The following is a 20356-nucleotide window of genomic DNA, read 5'->3' as shown; positions in this document are numbered from 1 at the left end:
AAGTTAATCATCTGTATCAGTAGATGTGAACATTTCTGCCAACGATTACCACTGGTTTATCAGCTGTAAATGTTGGCCTTATGTACAGATAAGTATGTGGAGTTAGGCAGGACCATCAGACCTATATCAGCTTCTCTATTCATCCTTGTTCCTTAAAACGTAGAGTGCTTTCTTAGGACTGAAGTTGTAATTCTTAACCAACATTTAGATAGATTGGAGAAAATAACTTCTCAACATCAGCACATCAGATATCAGCAAAAATCTAACATTGTGCAGCCCTACAGAATGGACTTATACATATTCTTTCCTGCCAGAAGGTGTGTTTATAAACTATCCAGTATGTGCCCAGTCATTATTTCAAAAAATATTTGCAATTTTATTTTTTTAACAATCCAGACCAGACAGAGTCCACCTGGGATCTTGGGCTAAAAAGGCAAGGCTGGGAATCAATGTTCGAAGACACTATTTATCTAACCTAACAATCGGCTGAACAAGAAAAAGGCAATACCCTGGCAAAAGTCTGATTGTATTTCAAGGTCAAACTTGGTTATACTTTAACAGTCACTATTTCTACATTAATATAGGCTGTTTCAGAGTCCAGTGGTCAGCTTACTGCAAAATTACACTTACACCATGAATCTGTGCAGGCTAGTTTAGTACCCCAAATTTGGATCACAAAAAAGACTGTTGTGTAAAGTTGTGATTTTTCTTTTATTTATTGGAGATGCTGGTGCCGTATTTATAGGTCTACAGGTCTGTTAATAATAATAGCACACATGTTGACACACCTGAGCCTCTCTGCTGTGGGTGGCATGTTTCACTCAGACGTAAAAATCCCAGCCTGCACACCTGACCACAGAGTCACAGGTGTGAAGGTGCTGAAAATCATATGGCTTTAAAACTGGACAGCTAGGTAATGCGTCTGACAACACAATAGCCCCCAGCATTCTGATTAAGCTTTTCTTTAATCATTTCCATTTGAACTCAGCCTGACAAAAGATGTTAAAAATTACACATGCATTCCTCCCCGGTCTCATCCTACTGTTGCTACACCCGCTGTCTGAACTAATGACTTTCAAGGTAAAATGTCCTCTCACTTGCTCATTCATATTCTTAGTTTTACACACAGTATGGGTGGAGAGTAAAGATTGAAAAAAGATGTTCATATTGTGAAGAGGCTGAATACGACAGGCTAATCCACCTGTCATATAATCTCAGTGCACTAATAGAGAGCAGCGCTACATCTGTGCAGGGCTCAAGGTCAGAGTCACTGTTGGTTTGTGCTGACCAAAGCCACTTAGACTGTCAGCAACATTGTTCTGATGGGAGTCCACAGGAAAAACAAACACTCTATTTACTCCCTGCAGTCTTTTTTAACCTCGCTACATTAAGACTGAAAAATGCATTAAATGATTGTTCATAACTAACATGAATATGCTAGTTTTGCTCTAACAAAACTACCTTCTTCATGCCCCTTTAAGGAGAGTTTAACTGTGTATAAAAACAGAATTTAATGGTGATGAAAATGTATGATCTACAAAGCAAACGGCACGATAAACGGCCGTTAAACTAAACATGCAACTCCACAGCAACGACGCATGCTTAGCATGCGTTTGTTTGACTTTTAGGAGATGCAGAAGGAGATATTTTTGATCAAAAAGCATTACTGCTGCATGTACAAGGCAGAATAGCCAGGGAAAAAGCTTTGATAAAAACAAAATTCCTTTAAGAAGATTCAAAATCTAAAGATCCGCTTTTTTTCTACAAACCAAACACAGTCGAGACAATTTCTACTTTGTCGGAAAAGTCAGGAATTGGTCATACTTTTAAATTCAAGATTGAATGAAAGAATGTCTAGTTTAACCAAAAGTGTAGGGATGTATGAATTAGTTGAAAAAAACTGTCAAGCATTGTCTACTTTTGATGTTCATTTGTAAGTGTCTGTATTGTTTTTCTGCATTGTACAGTGTCTTTGAGTTTTATGAAAAGCGCTTTATAAATAAAATTTTTTATTATTATTATTATTATTATTATTATTATTATTATTATCACATTTTTGGCCAATAAGAACAGTATGCTTTGCTACCCAGTTAATAAACTAATATTCGTTAGTTTTTACATAGGAAAGACGTCTCTATCATGGGATAAATGTTTCAAACATATCCAGCATTTCAATTCTAAAAAGTATAGAATGAGTTTTTCTATAAGAAGGAGAAAAGGTCAAACTCTTGTTATTAGTAGACAAAGTTGTAATCCTGGCGCTGTGACTGGTCTGTCCTGATTTCACTCAGGCCATGTGCAACTATCAGAGCTTAACTACCATATTACATGTAGTAGATGCACAAGCTCCGTACAATGAGAGCAGGGGGTGCACCTTTAGGACTTTGCAGGACAAAATAGAAATTGTCACACAGGAAGTCAGTTTTAACTCTTTTTCCCCTTTGGGAAACCCCAGAACATCAGACTGTGGCTTATATACCAGGGCAACTTGTACTAAAGTTTTTACACTTGTCTGCATAAAGACACATCCATAATCAACATCAACAATGGTATCAGCCTCCCCCACTGTCATAAAGGTGGTTTATAATATCAGCCAGTATGACATCAGTTAGACCCCCCCAGGCTTTAGCTAACAGCAGAGTATTAGTCCAAGCTAGCAAAATGTCAGAAATCAGTGATTTCCCACTGGACAAAAGAGGAACTTAATACTGGACAGGAGGCAGGTGTAAGTGCTGAGAAGAAAAAGATACTGGAAAATAATATCCAGTCCAGTGATGCATTTGCTCTGGTCTACCTAGGACACATGAAACACGTGTTCCTGAGTTGTTTTTATTTCTGAGAGTCCATGTGTGTTTGTGCGTCTGTGCAGATGCTTTGATAAGAGGTCTTGAGAGTGGAGGACCATGCCCTCCTCTCCTCTCCTCTTCTCTCCTCTCCATCTTGGCTAGCAGGCTGTCCTCATTACTGTCAGTCAGCATCAGGTTTAGCAGTGCCAGGCTCCTGCACGGCCCTCTGTCCTCTCTGCCCTGCCAGCACTAGCCTGCCTGCCTGCCTGACTGCTGCTGCCATTGGTAAGCATTGTAAGAACTCCTCAATCCCCCTCGAAAACCTAATTACTCTCCACCCACAACCAAGGAGAAAGAGAAAGAGGGGGGAGAATCACACACATGTACTCTCCATTTACAAGCGCTCCAGCAATTATTCAAACAAAAGAAATGTGTGTTCATATTATATGTGCAGTTTAAAACAAATAATTGCACTTGCATTTACATTTACACACCATTTATCTTTCCATTGAAGCCTTAACATTGGAAGAAAGTGTGAAAAAGGGATACATTCAGAAATACACACACAAAAAAAAGCTGCATGAATCAAACTGAGCGTCGCTTTGACTAGCTGTTAACTGGGTCACTCAGTTGGTGATTGTGTCTGACCACCAAACAAACAGTCATTCATATGTCTGTGCTCTGGCCCCGTTTTCATCTGGAGCAGATCCACAGAGGCCGCTGAAAGCAAAGGAGCTGACGGGTCAGGGATTTAAACCCATCTCCAGCTCGGGCAACAGTAGCCATTACCACAAGGAGGGGAAAAAACAACTCCTCCTGTCAGCTTCCATCTAAAGGACGGGTTTATTTATGTTGCCTCCACATCTGTGTGTGTTTTTTTTTTTTCTTTTTTTTTTTTTTTCAGTAGAGTGACAGTGAAGAATTCCCATCAACTCGCTTGTCACTTTTCCGTCGCCTTCCGTCTGAGTGTCGGTTTTCGGTGAAACGTCGCACATTTAGTGTCAGTTGTAAAACCCATTTCAGAAGAGCATTTATTTTGAGAAACACAGCAAATATCTTTTTCAGTAGGACATCTTGGTCGCTCGCCGGGAGAAGACCTGTGCCATATGCCTTGAAATGCAACGTCAGGTTCGGATAATAGCCTGCACAACACAACATTACTTCTCCCTTTCCCCACTCCGTGTGCTATCTGCTCACAGAGATGCCTTGAAATAAGAAATATCCAATAAGAAATTATCTTCTTCACATGATAAATAGTTGGAAGGGCTCATTGTCAAAAACTATAAAGCCGAACAAAGATATTGATATGGCATTCTGTTAGACATTAAAGACTTTTGTCCTTGAATATTCTTTCACACTCGTGCAGCTGTGCGGATCTGAGTTGGAGCGGGGAAGCTGGTGCTTTTAATAAACTCGCAGGGACATTCAAAGGGGCTGGCAGCTACAGAGGTTTCATTTTCCCAGCAGTGAGCTGTGTCATTTAAAATCAGGATCATTTTCAGAGGGGTGGGGTGGGGGGGATATCATAATGCTAAATCTAGATCAAATAACTGAGCAAGGTGTAAGACCAGATTTACAAGGCCTTGTAATCCTAAAAGACTGAAAAGGAAGAAGAAAGAAAAGCAAAGAGAGCACTGAGGGAGAGAAGGAAGGAGTAAGACCGACCAAGAGAACAAGTTTGTTTTGAACGTGTTTTAAAGTATACACTCTTTAATGTGCTTTGAGTCTGAGGGTGGAAAAACAACAGAGACAAGGGGATGTTATAACTTTTCAGAAAGATAAAATATACAAGTAAAGCAACAAACTATGAACTATTACTCCTTCAAATTTGGATATTAAGTCTCCAAAGGTTTTTTTATCAATTCTAATGCAGCTAAAAAACATTTATGTAGTTTAACTCACCCAGCATGAACAAGCCTGTGCTACGAAACAGCTCTTTAATGTTAGCCATGGTAGCTAGCTCCCGTTTAAGTGCCAGTTTCCTTTCCTCCATCCTTTGTCATTATTTAAACTACATTTAAAAAGCCAAACTAGTACCAAATGAAGAGCTGGTAGGGAACCAAACAACCAGCTCTACTCAGCTGAGCCAAGTGATCGGAATCGCTAAAAAAAGATGGATTCAGGACGACCAAGGCTGGAGGCTGGTGACATCAGCTGAGGAAACAAGAGTATAATCAGGGTTTAATGAGCTAAACTGTAACAAAACTGTACTGAACAAAACCAGACTGCTCTGTGGAAATGGATCATACAAAGGCGGCTTGTCCAGGCTTTAGACAGAGGCTTTTTAAAAAGTTCCTGTCTGCTGCCGTTTCTCTGTTACTTTTTGCCTGAATATTTCCATACCTTCAGGAAACAAAAGTAGCTTAAGAACTAGGAATGTTTATATTTTAGCACTCTGAAAACCTGGCATAGTCATTAACAGCTCAAAACATTGCCTTTTTGTAGCATTTGTCAATGCAGAAATCACTTCTTGCCCCCCAAGGGAAGTACTCCGCTGCTGAGTGATGTCATCAAGATGGTTTTCTTGTGTGTATGAATGCAGACTTATTTAATTACATATTGTTTAAATGGCAGAGAATTATAAAATATTTGCATCATAATATTTATTTGCTTTCTTTCTGTTCTTTATGACCCCAAGGCCTCCATTTTACAAATATATGACTATGCAAAGTCCATACCATCTAAACAGGAGCATAGGTGTGCATGATGTGCTTTTAAGTCCTGCCTGTGAACATTCAAATAAAAGACCTACAAACTTATCAATCTCACTGACCTCACAAAAAAAAAGAAAATCACTAGGGATGCATCAGTTTAACATCGGTATCAGCCAATATTGGCTCTTTTGACAAACATCAGCCATCTGCAAATTATATGAACATAAACCAAATGCTGACATTTAACACCTAACTGCTGATTCAGAGAAGAGATTTATCACAGGGCAGAATATGTGACCTGACTGACAAACTTTGATCTGTTTTTGTGTCCAAACATGAGAGAAAATGTTGATTACAACAGTAGAAATACTTAAACAGAATATATGGAACAAAACTGGCTAAATAATTATTTCAAACAACACTAAAAAAGCTTGCAACATGTAACTTCTATTGAATTTTGTTTTTACATAACCCTGATAATTTTTGACGATAAAAGTCAGATACTTTAAAGTTTGTTTTTTTTTTCATGTTATATTCCTCTAAGAAGGATAAACTGTCCCCCCCCCCTACTCTCTGTGACTATGATTTAAAAGTTCAAGTGACAGAAGCGTGTGAATCTGTATTTATTCCATCCAGTATTATTTTATACTGAGTAAAACTTTGGCTAAGTACAACAGAAAGCCCCCACAAAGGCGAGGAGGAGGGTGTAGGTATTGGTTTGCCAGTCATGGAAAATGAGAAGGTGTAACAGAGGAGAAAAAGACTGAGGCAAAGGGAGAAAGAAAAAACGACATACAATGACAGAGAGAGAGAGGCAAAGAGAGAGAGAGAGCTCCAGCTGCCAGAGTTAGACTGACACTAACAGTCGGCCATGATGAGGGGAGCCACAGTCACAGCTGTCACAGGTTGAAGTAAAATTTGTGTGGTTTGACTGTTATTTTGACTGATAGCCCAGAATTACCTCAACCAGAGTGCAAGCATAGTTCTCCCTCCTCCTCACTGACATTAACGCATGCAGTTTAATACGAGAAGCTTCAGGAGAAAAACTGTCTTGGCCAACAAATAAACAGAATATCTGGAAATGTTGTCACAGCTGCGTCAGTGCACTGCACATCTATTTGTGCACAGATAGAGTCATCTTCCTGCATCCCGGAGACACAGTGGCAACCTGTTTGGGATGGCTTACAAGGCAAATCCCTTTAAGAGGTGCATGGAAAGGGTTACGCCCAGTGCTCTGTAAATGGCTGCTGCTCCTTCCTTTCATTTCAATAACAAGCCATCAGAACTCATCTCCCACTGAAGTGGCCGCAGTCCCACCGGCAATTAAAATCATGCTGGGACATGCCATGGTTATGTGTGACTCCACTGTGGGAAACAAAAGCAGCAGCAGCAGCAGCAGCAGCAGCAGAGGTAATGACGCCAGCAGTCGAGTGGTAAATCTCGAGCAATGTCGGTTGAAACCGTCGCTTTGATTTCTCCGGGAAGCTGAGAGCGGGCCTCGTTTAGATCTTTCAGCGAAAACCTTACTGGAAGATATCAAACAACAGACAGCAAGAAACAGCATCATCTCATCTCCCTCTCCTTTACAACTTTCTCTACACAGTCACAATACTAAAAAGGCATGTGGGTTCTTTTTTAAGTCCTCAGTATCTCAATAGGTTCAACATTTTGATGGGAAAATACACAGTGATAATTGAGGAGTACATTATTTTTATGTTAATTTAAGTCAACATAATCATTAATGACTGCTGAGGCCTCACATAAGCTCTATCTAACTTTCAGGATGCAGTGGCCTATCATTTTTAAAGCTACACCATGAAGGGCTCACAGTCTTACTAAATGGACCCGTTTCCACCAGTGGTATTTAAGTCAGAAACCCACAGTTTTTTCAGGGTGATTTTATTTGAATAAATCATGTTGTATAGTGAAACAGAACCCCTCTGTGTGTTACGTGGTAGATGTGCCGTAAATCTACAGCAGCCATTTCTCACGTCTCAGGGGAAGAAAGCTCAAGTCAGCATCCCCAGAATGAAAAAATACTGAGAATTAACTACTTAGATGACGCTACAGTCATGGCACATTGACACTGTGATAAGTCTGGATCCTGTCTGGGGAAGCAAGCTGCCTTTGAGCCAATGAAATCATTGCATACCATCAGCGTGACTGTAACGATACAATGGGAGACTCCCCTCAGAAGAGCAGAATAAGCAAGTGTAGCAATGGAGGCAGAAGATCTGGAGTTATTAGTAAAAAAAGACAACTAAACTACCACTGCAGCAGCAAGTTAAAATTGATTCTGATGGCAGACCAACTGCAAAACTAGAGCTGTGATTGGAGAGGAAAAACTGAGGGAGCCAGATTTTTAATGACAGAAAATAATGGGAAATACTAAACTGCCCATGAAGTTTAGCACTGCCAGCTAGCCACTCTGTATGGTTAAAACAAAGACATTTCACCACCATGAAACACAGGGGAATATTCCTCTTCAAAGAGGGTGAATTACATGTATATTCCGTCCTCTCTGTGCGACTTTACTGTCAACTAAACAGCTTCTATGGCTATGTGCATTACTAGCTCTGGGTTCACCTGGCCGTGTGAATCAGCTCACTGAAATAGATATGCAAGCAGAAATCAACATCCATGGATGGTATGAGGAAAACATGCCCACTAAGAAATGCAAGCATTAGCCATTTTTCAATGGTAACACACCACTGCTGTTTAAAAGGAATGCATTGTCTACATGCATGAGTTGTTTTATTACAAAGTCACATCACCAACTACTGGTCTAGCATGTACACTGCGGTGTTTGAGTCATTTAAAAAGATCCATATGCACTGCGGCTGTCATCAAAATACTTGTCTCTGAACATGAAATATTTTTTTGAAAACAAAAGAGAAAAACAAACAAGTTTTCAGTGGATTGTTGTTGAGTTAATGTGGCCTCTTGTGAGTTCTACTTGATGTCAGAACTCAGAAATTATGAGATGCTAGTCCAATATGACATCCTGGACCAGTGTTAATTTCATCGACAACAACTATGACTAAAAATGTTTGTCGACAGCCATTTTTCCATCAGAAAGTTTAGACATAGACTAGACTAGCCAAAAATAAGTTAGAATACATTGTTGACTAAAATGACAAAAAGTAAAATAAAGTCATCCTGATGATAAAAAATCGTCGAAATGATGACTTAAACTAGACCAGGTGTCCTGGTCTCCATTTGCACAAGTGCCAGATTTTTCTTAACAGGACTGGACGTTAAAATTAACTACAATAAAACCAACTTTGGTCTGATTAACATAGTCCAGTAAAAATAGTATGTCCTTTAACAGAACTTTCAGCCTTTTGAGATCAGCCCCTGTCACCTACACTGCAGCCAGCCAGCCACAAGGGGGTGACTGAAATATTTAACTATATATTTCTGGACTCCTGAGTTTGATACTATTATATGCCATGATTGGCCAAAAACACATGGAAGAACAGATCTTCAGTGAAGATTCTCAGAACGGGAAACTACACCCTCAAAGCAACTTGTGTGGAAATTTGATGTGAAAAACCACAGCTTTAATCAAGATAAGACAGTTAAGTATACGTAAGAAGACTGTACTGATACATCTAAGACAAAGCCTTGCCAATTTTAAGTACCTTAAAAAACACTGATGGGACTTCTGAAAAAGACCAAAGAAAATTATAACATACCAAAAGCTTAGCTTTAATTCAAATGAGGCAATGGCCATATATTTGCCAATTTTAAACAATCTACTTTGACATGAAGATGCACTACGGATCTTTTAAATTCACTCAAAAGGCTGACTGACCAATCTAATCATCTTTCCCTTTAAAGTTATTAAATTATTTTTTCAAGTTTTCGATGCTTAACAGATGAAAGACAGGAATAGGATGAAATAAACTAACCAGTTCCCTGTCAAGAAACAAAAAACAAAACAAAAAAAAAAAAAAACATCAAATGAAAATATGTGACATGTTCAAACCAGCATGTTTTGCAAAACAATTATCTATAATAAAATTATAATAATGTATCTGTTGCAATAGAAGCACTGAATAAAGTAAATTTGCCACTGATAGAATGAATCAAGCCTGGCTTGTTGTGAAAATAAACGTGGAGATGCTGAAATGTTTATGTTAAATCCTGCCCTTCTGCAGCTTCTTTTATCTCACCAATAAATAATGCCCAGGCCCCGCCAGGATGAAAAGGCAAGGAGGCATAAATGAATGCACACAAAGCACTTTGCATCACATCATCATTGTTTAATCCTTTCATTCTCACCTGTCAATCATCTGCAGGTGAAACCTAATCCCTGAATATTTGTGCTCTAGTCTGCACTGATACCTTTGACATGACTTGTAAGCAGAGACTCTGTTTCTAATACTAAATGTTCACTTTTGAGCTGAAGATAAGCTTTAGTTGTGTGACATTATTCTTTATTAAAATGTACGTCTGCATGTATTTCTTAAGCATGTTTTCTTTAAATGACAGAGCATGTGGTTATCCCCCGTTTATGCCCTTTACCAATATTGCCGGTGTAACCTGCAGTTTATGCTTAAAATGCAACTGTTTCACTTTAAATCCTCTAAAATTCAAATGACCTACTGTATAGAAATACTCACAGCAAGTCGACCCTTTTCATATAAATGAAATCAGATTTGGATGAAATGATTGCAAAGCTGTCCAGGTCAGTATATTATAAATTATTATTCATCACTATACTCTCTGAGTTTCTGACTGTCTCTTTGCAGTTGAACTGTCCGTGTTTGGGGGCAGTGTCAGTTATGCCTGCTGATACAAGTTGTTTTCCCTGTGATCCTGTCAACCGGCTGCAAACACCTTCAGTTGTTTACAGTGAAATGTCCTCTGTGTTCACCTTCACTTCCTGTCTGTTTCCAGCATTACTCTACGTGCTGTACATACTGTATAGTTTTACCATACTGCAGCATTCAGTGGCAGGGAGGTCATTGGCAGGGTTACCTCTGAGGTCATTGTTAGCCGTGAGAAAATTAACGCTGATTGGTCTCGTCACGACTCGCTCCCTGAAGCCCGTGCCACTGAGGCACCTGCCAAGGCGAGCCTCTTTAAACGAGAACGAAGCCCATTCAACAGCTGCATAAGCAGCCAGGCAGGCAGACAGTGGAAGGGGAAGAGGGACAAAAGAAAGCAAATGCAAAACAGAGAGGACTTGCTAAATGGGAACCTCAGAATGGCACTTCTTTTACAGGTTCTTAAATCAATTGAACAGAAAGTACAAACCCATGCAATGTTAATCTATCTGGCCTAATCCCATTGCTTTAAGATCCTTTATAATCCACATTCAATACGACCATTTTTCTTCCCTAACAAGCTCGCCCTATAGCCATTTTAAAAACCATTGCTACAAGACTTGTGCAGAGCCACAAAATTCTGTTAAAGTGTTATTATTTCACCGGGTTATGAATCACGTGAGGCAGAACGACAAATATTTTCTTCTCTGAGTCATGGCTAAAAAAAGTATAACGCTGTTTAAGAAAAGATTAACAATAAGCACGACAGAAAGAGGAGTTTCTTGTTCACTTGAAAATTGGAAGCATCATCAAGCATCTGAGCTGTTTTATTGCACCTTTTATGAGGCTGGCTCAGAACAGAAGAAGTTAAAGTGATATATTTGCCATGTAAAAAAGTGTGGAGAAACACTGGTAGTTTCTCAACAATATGCCGATATCCTTAAGTCACCATGTGCTCTGGCTTTGAAAGCCTGCACTGCCAATTCTTCATTTGAAACCTGACCAAGTCTTTAACAATGCCTCTCTCTGATCCAGTGGGAAGGAGAAAATCTATTATCGATTTCCACCTGGTTTAGGTGGAAAAAGCCCTGATAGCGGTGCTGTATAGTTCTGCACTGTACTGCGCTCTCTGCACACTAAAGCTGGGGGATGGTGTGAGAGGGCATGTCAACAAAGCCCTTGACTACACCAGAGTACCATCTGCACATGCTGAATATTTAATTGTCAATAGAACTGCTCAAGACTAGTAATCAAGGAAGGGAAAAGATAATACGCATTATGAGGAGCGCACAGAACAGTTCCTGTGTGATTGGAGATTGGATTTTTCTTTTCAGTCAAATTGTTTCAAGGCTCATTGTGACATTTCCAAATGCATGCACCACAATTAAAGGATATTTATAAATCACTGATATAATTCAGTTCTATTCAGTTCCACAACAATTAACAGACCTATATACGGACACTAAATATAATTCATCAATGTCAATGACAAGTCATCAATCATTTCTTGCAGATTCAGTAATACAGGCAAAGTCTTCAACACCAGAAAACAAAAATCCCACCAACAGCTTAAAGAGCCCAGCAGATATGCAGTTTAGCATGTCATATTAGTGGGTCCATATGGGCCGTTTAAATATGTATCAATATGGATATGCATGCCTTCTGATGTGCACTGATGTTAACATTTAATCAAAAGATTAACTTATAATGCAGAAAGCATTGCATTGGTTGATTTTAAAGCAAGGACATTTTGCTAGAGCATGGTGTAACTTTGATTTATAATACTATCATCATTGTCTGCAGCACATGAAGCAAAGCATTAAAGCACAGCAGACCGCGGGTAAACAATAGAACTGGTTGAAAAGCTGCTAAAACAGCAATGGGCTTACAGAGAGATGAGGAAATTATTCTTGCAACATATTTTTTTAATAGAGGCCAGAGTGCATAGGACACAACACTGCACACAACACTAGTCATATGCAAGATACACAGGGTTTTGTGCAATATGTAATGTAGGTAGATATGCAATATTTTTCAGTTTTTCTTTTAGTATGTTTTTTTATTATCAGTTTAATTGTGTTTGTTTTTTCAATTGTGCAGTTTTTAGCATTTTTTATTTTACCTTTTTATGTCTCTTTTCTATCCACCGGTAAGGAGGGTTGGGTATCATTTGTGTTTTATCCCATACTGGTGCTGAGACGACACTTTTACAACAGTGCCAGTACCTAAACAGTGTCTTAATCGATACTTTTAGGAGGAAAAAAAGAAAATCAACAAAAACATTAAAACACACTTTAATAATTAAAAAGGTAACTTTGAATTGAGCAACATCTTAAATGTCTCAATTCTGACAAATTGTACTTTTCGACTAACACCTCTACCCTCTACTCTAACTAAATTTCTCATAACTTATTTCTTACAGACTTTTAAATGTGTTAGCCCAGTAGAACTTGCAAATTACAACCAAAATTTTCAACTGCTTATATTTTGTAACTTCTACTTTTGTTTTTCAAATACATTTAAATCATAAAGTTAAATTGTATAATAACACATGATGACCTGTTGTCTGTATGCACACTACAATCATTTTCCCTGCACAAATCAGGGCTTGGGCCCCCCCAACCAAAAAGTCTAGGTTCATCACTGCTATGACTAATGAACACAGGTTATGCTGTTAAATTAACATCCAGAGAAGTCTGTTGATGGGCCAGAGTGGAAAAAATCAACACCAATAGCAAAGGAGAGGAACTCAACTTTGACCCAGGTAAAACCAAGACAACTTTTTCTCTTCATCAGTGTGAAGCACAGAGATGCTGCTGAGAGCATATCTGTCTGCTATTAAACATTTTGAAAGGGCCTTAATAATCAACTGAAACATATTGAGAAGAAGCCTATAGAGCACGGGATAAGAAAAATAAACAGCTGTGATTGCCTTACATAAAATAAATAATATACAGGTGCTGCTTTAGAGACAACTTCTTAAGGAAATAAAAAAAGCAACTGAGCAGAGCAGAGTTTATGGCAGTGAAATTAATGTAAGACAGCCATGCTCTGTTGAATAAAACAAGTGTAAACCTATATAAATTATGTTATATCCATCAACTTTTGTGTTTCATTTGGAGATCAAGTGGGTCACGTTTGGGGTGGCAAGGTACCAAATTTTTTTGTTTTGATTTGATCAATTTGACAATAACAGTCTATCTATTTACTGGCAACCAAAGCTAACAGTTACAGGAAGCACAAGCTATATCTTTACATGGGCTTACTATGAGAGCCTAGCTCTGCAGGTTCCTCTTACATTCACACCTGTACAATAAAAGAGTGTCAAGGCATGCTTCAATGAATTGCTCAACATTTGGGCAAAATTCACTCAGCCCACAGGTTGCGACTTTTGACCAGTGACACAACCGTAGTGTTACAGACAATACAGATGCTGAGAAACAAACTAAGCCTCTCTTAACTTACAAATACAAAGATTCAACTTAACATTTCAAAAAAATTACATTCTGTTAGCCCATTATTGATCATTTCTACTATTTTTTCCCACTCCTATTGTTTTCAGTTGCAGGAGTCCAGCATCAATCCAGCTTTAAAAGGCAACGTTCTCTACTCATCCAACATGGCACTTTTCAAGCCAATCAGGAGCCAAACAAGCCAATAGACAACTTTCCAGAAAATATTCCACAGCTGTATTAACCACACAATAAAGCCAGGATTAATAGTACTGCAGTCAAGACTTGGCATCTTCTGTTGCAACATGCTAAAAGAGTAACACTCTTTAAAACATGTAAGAAAACCATAATGAGGGATGAAATGCAAATACAAGCAAAAACACAGTAGAAAAAAATTAAGTATAAAACAGTGCAGCAGGAAAAAAAAACCTCCATGACCTCAATCATGCTGAAAATTTCCTTTAAATCTAATGTGTTCAACTTTAATTGCTTTGGTGAAACAGCACAGACAAGGTGAGAACAATGGAGCCAGACTCTGTATTTCTCTACAATAACAAACAGACAACCGCTGCCTCTTTGTATCTGCTGTGTGAGCAAACAAAATTAGGTAAGCTAGTGACATGAGACATAATCATTTTCTTTGAGCAGGGTTAGTGACCAATTTATTCTTACCTTAGGCTGGGCGCGACGGGGAAAGGCAACCTTAGGATCAATCTGGGAAACGAGAAAAGAATAGCAAAATTGTTGTTAAAAGAAGCTGTGGTATTCTACGGGGGACAAAGAAATGAGCAGGTGTTTAACAGAGAACCAGAGTGCAACCATTCACACAGTCACAGGAATGAATTCTGGTATTTTAACAAAAAGAACACATATTCAAAACCCAATGTATCAGAATGTAATATTTTCAACTCACAATGATAACAATTTATCCGAGCCATTAAGATTTATAAAAGCTGAATAATCATCCTGTGCTGATACAGTCTGCTTTTGAATATGAGAAGCATTTTTCAGAAAGCAAAGCCGCACTCAAGAGTGTTCAAAATTATTGCAATTACAAATTAAGTGCACATGAATGACCCAAAAAGTGGCACTGGGAACTTGACAGAGGGATTCTTGTAACACAATGGGTCTGTTATTAACGTGATGTGTATCATTTTATCCTTTTCTCCTCCTCCAGGTAGTGTAGGGTACAGAAAAAAGATGGTTCACGGTGACAATCACAGCTGGGCACTCATCCATTAAAGCATTAATAGTTAATTACTGGCGTTAAGTTTTTTGTTTTTAATTTATTTTTAGCAAACAGGTCAATTTTAAAAATAATCAGCAAATTACAGTTACAGTTTTTTCCATCTAGTGATAGTTGGTACAGCCTGTGGTGCATTAATATATCTTATTGGAAATGATAAAATACATACAATGTGAAAAAACCTGATAAAATAGATGTTGTGAAGTCATTACATAGTTGTTTGTAGATGAAGTGCAGGGGTTTTTCCTACAACATTACAGCTTGTATACATCAGTGAAGGACCCCAGACTAGCTTATGCAAACAAAAGATGGGACATTTTAATGGGGCCAGAGCAGTGCACTTAAATAAGTATCAATATATTGATACTATGAGCAAGGCGATAAATTGTGATATTTTTGTAAGTTATATATATATATATATATACACACACACACACACACACACACCCACACACACACAGTGCTTAACAAATTTATTAGACCACCACCCAAAGTAAGGTTTATGCCACAGCTGCCCTAAATTAACAGCATTGGTAATTACCAAAATCATTTGTCATGTTTCTGCAATGGTTAATACACCAATATGTAGAAGCTCTTTAACCCAAATGGTATTTTTAATGCTAAAATATCATTATTATTGTTATCAATGAATTTTCAAATTTACTGATTTACAAAAAACTGAAAAAATACTTCTGAAAGAAAAGTGGAAAAATAAATTAATATAGAGTAAATATACTAAAATATTTTACATTTCATGGTACATCAGCTTGTATGTCTTAATGTAATGTCAGGGTGCTTGTGGAGGAAGAATGATCCTAATGTCCAGCTTTAAGGACAGATGGACTGTTGTGAGGAGAGCTTAACGTGACGGGCCAGTGTTTCTTTTGTTTTGTTTTTTTAATCGTACTACGGAAGCCGTCATTGTTAATGACACTACAATGGTGCAGATCCTTACAAAAAAAGAAAAAAAAAAAAAACCCCAAAGTATTGAGGTTAATTAAAGTTACATGAGTAAAAATCAGCGGTAGCTTCAGCAGGCTTCTTTCATGTTAGCTGTTAGCTGCCAAGCTATCGCTATGATGTCTCACGCTCAGGTTCGTTGTGTTGTCCAAGTATTTCACTACGGCGTGGCATGTCTTACAAATGACTTGACTCCTGTAGAAGTCTGTACCATCTTTAATGTTTTGAAAGCCTAAACAAGTCCACATATCCACTGTGAATGCAGTAGATGCTGCACTGCTGGGTAAGCATGAGCAACCCGCTCTCTCAGGCCGAAAGTCTTGTGTGATCTTGTTGTCTAAGCAGAGGAGAAGAGGGAAGAGTCAACTGCCGGCCACCAACTAGCAGTCAGGGGGTGAAATAAAACCACAAACTACCGCACCAGCAAAGTAAATTAATAATTTAAAAAAATTCGATCCTGCACTTTAAAATATCGATACAGTACTGCGCCGCGATATACCAGTGTATCAATATTTTCTAACACCCCTAATGACAAGTGTCTTTGACCCTATCTGCATTCAAATCCTGAGGCTTTTTTTAAAACAGCGCAGAATTGAGGAAACTGGAAAGAAACAGGCAAGTCTCGCTGCTCTGCTGCTCTTGCTACTGAAGCCAACACTTTTTCTTTGTGTGTTTTAATGTGCCGACTTCTTCCTCTTCTTCGTTAGTTGTAGTTGTGCTTAGCAAACAGATGAGCATTACTGCCACATAGATTGGCACATAAATACTATCATGTTGGCTGCCTTTTTCTACATTCAGAGTTATTTGGGTGCACCGACCCATGATATATGAACTGTGATTTTTTAGGGTAATACTGATATTGTTACATCCCTAGTTAAATTTTTGATTAACTGTGCCCACCACTGGTTATCATAGGGCCGTTCAATTATTACAAAAATCATACTCAAGGTTATTTTGATAAATAATGAAATCGGCATTTTTTAACATAATAACTTAAAGATTTTACTACATCTGCATTTGTGTGTAACTTTTAAATTATTACATCCAGCATAAAGGGTTAGTTTAGGCAGGCCACGGAGTCAAGTGCTGCCATAATTGAGATCAACTGATTGAGATCAGTTGATCTCATCAGCCCTCATCAGCTGACGCCCAGCTGATTTGCTCTAAGCATGCTATTGGCTAATTGCTCTCAGGCTGCCTTATTCAAACTGCTCTTGCCTGGCTACGCTCTACTGCAGCTCTTGCAACCTTCCTCCACCCCAGCTCCTCCTTCATTCTGTTACTGACTTAATCAATGTCATTCTGATACCTGCTCTGCTCTGGGTTTTTCCTGCTTCTCTCCCTGCCTAAGTTTTTTTCTTTTCAGCATAGGAAGAGTAGGAACATGAGGATTAAGCTTTATGTTGCCGCTCGATCTGCTCCTCACTTAAATTAAAGTGAAAGCTTAGCTCATTTTACTGGAAGGAAAGACACGGTGTGCTCCATTTACCACACTTGGTTTGACTTATGCATAAATACAAGCACAACACAGCATGCTTTGAAGTACTTCTTAAATCTCAATAATCATGTTTTCATGATCATGGGAAGCTAAAATCATAACTGAGATTTAAATCCCATATAAAATCCTACTTCTGAGAGTAGTTATTGAGCACAACACTTTTCACTCCTACTCCGTTACATTTGTGATAAAAAAAACTATACTTTAACTCTGTTACACTGGGCAATACACTGGTCTTTTACTCGTCTATAATTTATTTTCATTGAGTATTTTTTTACACTCAGCCGAGCTCGCACAGCAGCGTGAGGTAAAATCCTCAACACCACAGAGTCAACGGAGGAGTGACCCGGCCCCCTTAACTATCAACAGTTGGAGATAATGGCTGAAGATGTAATACCTGCGTCTCCTTCAGAGGAGCATGTTTATCCCTGGCCCAACATCAAGACTCTCTTTGCCTTTCAAACAACGAGGAACAACAGCCACATAATGCGCTGCCTACTGTGTCTACCTAAGGCCAGCCATACACTGCAAGTTTTTAAGCCCGATTTGGGGCAAGATTTACCTCCCCCGACCCCCGAGAGTAGCCTCAACGCAAACGACTGTTTGCCTGAATAATCCTCGTGTGTGGTGTGAACACGATTGTTTTACTGCTCCAAATTGCATCATAACCTTCAAAATCCCGAACTGTAAACATCAAACACGTTTGATATTTACGATTTTAGGTCTTAGTGCCTCTGACGAAGTACCCACAACAACCAGTGAGAGCGAGCAGATGGGGTAGCGCACAGCCGGATCATACGTACTTTCACCGCTCCCAACCATAAACACGGCTTTAACTTAATTCCAGCCATGATTTCATTCGAGTCCTTCCCATGTTTTATAATTTTTGCTTCACATGTAACACATGCTAGGGCAGCCTGTTGTGGAGGGACAACAAGAGGTTATCGACAGACATCCATGTTGTTTGTTTTATTTTCTGAGGTCATGTGATCACAGAGGTCATTGGCAGGTGTGTGGTCTCCAGTTATCTGACAATCTGGCTAAGTCATCTAGTGTGTGCATTCAGAGGACTGAAGATGAAAAATCTTTTGAAACTGTCCTCATATCTGTGGTCTCCCACGGTTTAAAAATCGTTTCAGATTTAAAAATCGTGTAGTGTGTGGCCGGCCTAAAGCGGTGGAAAACTCAAGTTTCAAAAATAGCATGTCAAATCTAAGAAAGCGCTTTATGGTAAGTAAGCTAAACAAGCTAACGACTGCACTGCTAGTTAGCTAAACGTTTCAGTTCAAATCTCTGTTTTAACAAGTAGACTGCAAAGACAGGGGTGTCAGTGATAAATGATGTCATGTGTCCAACCACCTCTGCAACTCTGCCACAAATGTGATTTTACGTGGCATTATTTAACGTTATGTCGTAGGTGAACATGGTTATAACATGGTGCTAGTGGGCCAAAGTTGTCTTTGGTTTTCATAAGTGTCAGTGTGGCTTGCCAAATTTGTCAAGTGATAATCAGGATAAAAATTCATGGGGAGCTGGTGGCCTAGTGGTTAAAGGCTCTCCCCATGTACGCGGGCGGCCCGGGTTCGAATCCAGCCCGAGGCCCTTCACTGCATGTCTCTCCCCAACTCTTGACCCTGTTTCTGACTCGATCCACTGTCCTCCTCTATCTAATAAAGGCACAAAAATGCTCAAAAAGAGGATCTTAAAAAAAAAAAAAAAAAAAAAAAAATCATAAATTGGAGCTAAAAAGTAAAAAACGTGCAAAAAGTCAGAAATGAGGACAATTCATAAGATTGATTTCATAAATATGAGCCAAAAATCATTGAAACATGATAAAATGAATAAAATGTGATTTAAAAGCAAGAACTGCTAAGTACACATTCCAGTATGCGAGATTAAAATCATCATGTAGAAATAACATAACCATGAGAGAAACAGTCTGTTTTTCTCATTATACTGAGTTTTTCATCTCATAATTGTGATTAACAAACATAACTTGACTGCTGCTTTGAGTATTAAGTTACATTTTTTTTATTTCTTGTAATTATTTTGACAAGTTATGCTACTTTATTTATGACAATATGTAGTTTACATTATTACCCCTGAATAATATGTTGTAATGCAATACGTTTTAATAAAGTGCACAAAATGAAGTTACTCGCTACTTGAGTAGTTTTTTAATGAGGTATTTATTTACTCTTACTCAAGTACCTATTTTTATGAGCACTTTTACTTCTACTTGAGTAATTATTATTGTTAAGTATCAGTACTTTTACTTGGGGACTGTAACTGTGTACTCTACCCACCACTGGTTATGGGTTTATTAAAATGTTAAATCTTCTTCATTCTGTATGATTTGAACATTTTCTTGGTGGGCACATAAAGGCAATAGCTTTGATAAGATGGATACAAATGAAACAACTCAGGCTAAATTTGCTGTAAAGTTGCATGTAGATGTGCTGCAGTTCACTACTGTAATTTCTCATTCAGTGTATGATCCAACAAAAACTGGTCCATGTGTAAACTACCTTTTGATGCTCGTATTAAGACTTGATTGATGAAGATCAATCATTTAAATCTCCTGATGAACATTCTGGTCTGTTTTCACTAATACTGATGCACAGATTTGGTCCAATAACCGCTATTACATCAAGTAAAGTCAGTTTTCTCCCTGTCTGTCTTCAGCTCGAGTTAATGAAAGTAGAAAAAATTGTCATTATGAGGATTTGAAGACAGCTCACCAACATCTCTGACCTCATTACTTACTGTAGAAATTGTTCAACAATTGATGGAGCTCAGTGACACATTCTAGGCACAACACTCATTACATTGGGCAATGCACTTAAGGAAACCACATATTAATTACTGCTTATTACTATTTGTGAATTAGACTGCAGGCCAAAACTACTGGTGCTTCCAAATTATCTACAAGTGCTGCCAACTGATTTGTAATAAAACAAGCAACACAACTGCTCAGAGAAGAAG

At 38.5% G+C, this 20356-nt stretch overlaps 1 protein-coding gene across 12 annotated transcripts in view; it reads right to left on the bottom strand.

Annotated features, from left to right (window-relative positions):
- LOC121518815 (RNA-binding protein Musashi homolog 2) overlaps positions 1 to 20356 on the bottom strand; it is a 479548-nt gene that overhangs the window by 436426 nt on the left and 22766 nt on the right. For all 12 annotated transcript variants that reach the window (XM_041801448.1, XM_041801443.1, XM_041801444.1 and 9 more), the window contains one exon: positions 14340 to 14381. In XM_041801448.1, coding sequence (XP_041657382.1) covers positions 14340 to 14381 — 42 coding nt within the window. The remainder of the gene's footprint in view (positions 1 to 14339; positions 14382 to 20356) is intronic.

This window comes from Cheilinus undulatus, linkage group 12 (assembly GCF_018320785.1).
Source record: "Cheilinus undulatus linkage group 12, ASM1832078v1, whole genome shotgun sequence".
NCBI lineage: Eukaryota > Metazoa > Chordata > Actinopteri > Labriformes > Labridae > Cheilinus > Cheilinus undulatus.
Note: the sequence above shows the minus strand (reverse complement) of the source record. Positions and strands in the feature narration are given on the sequence as shown.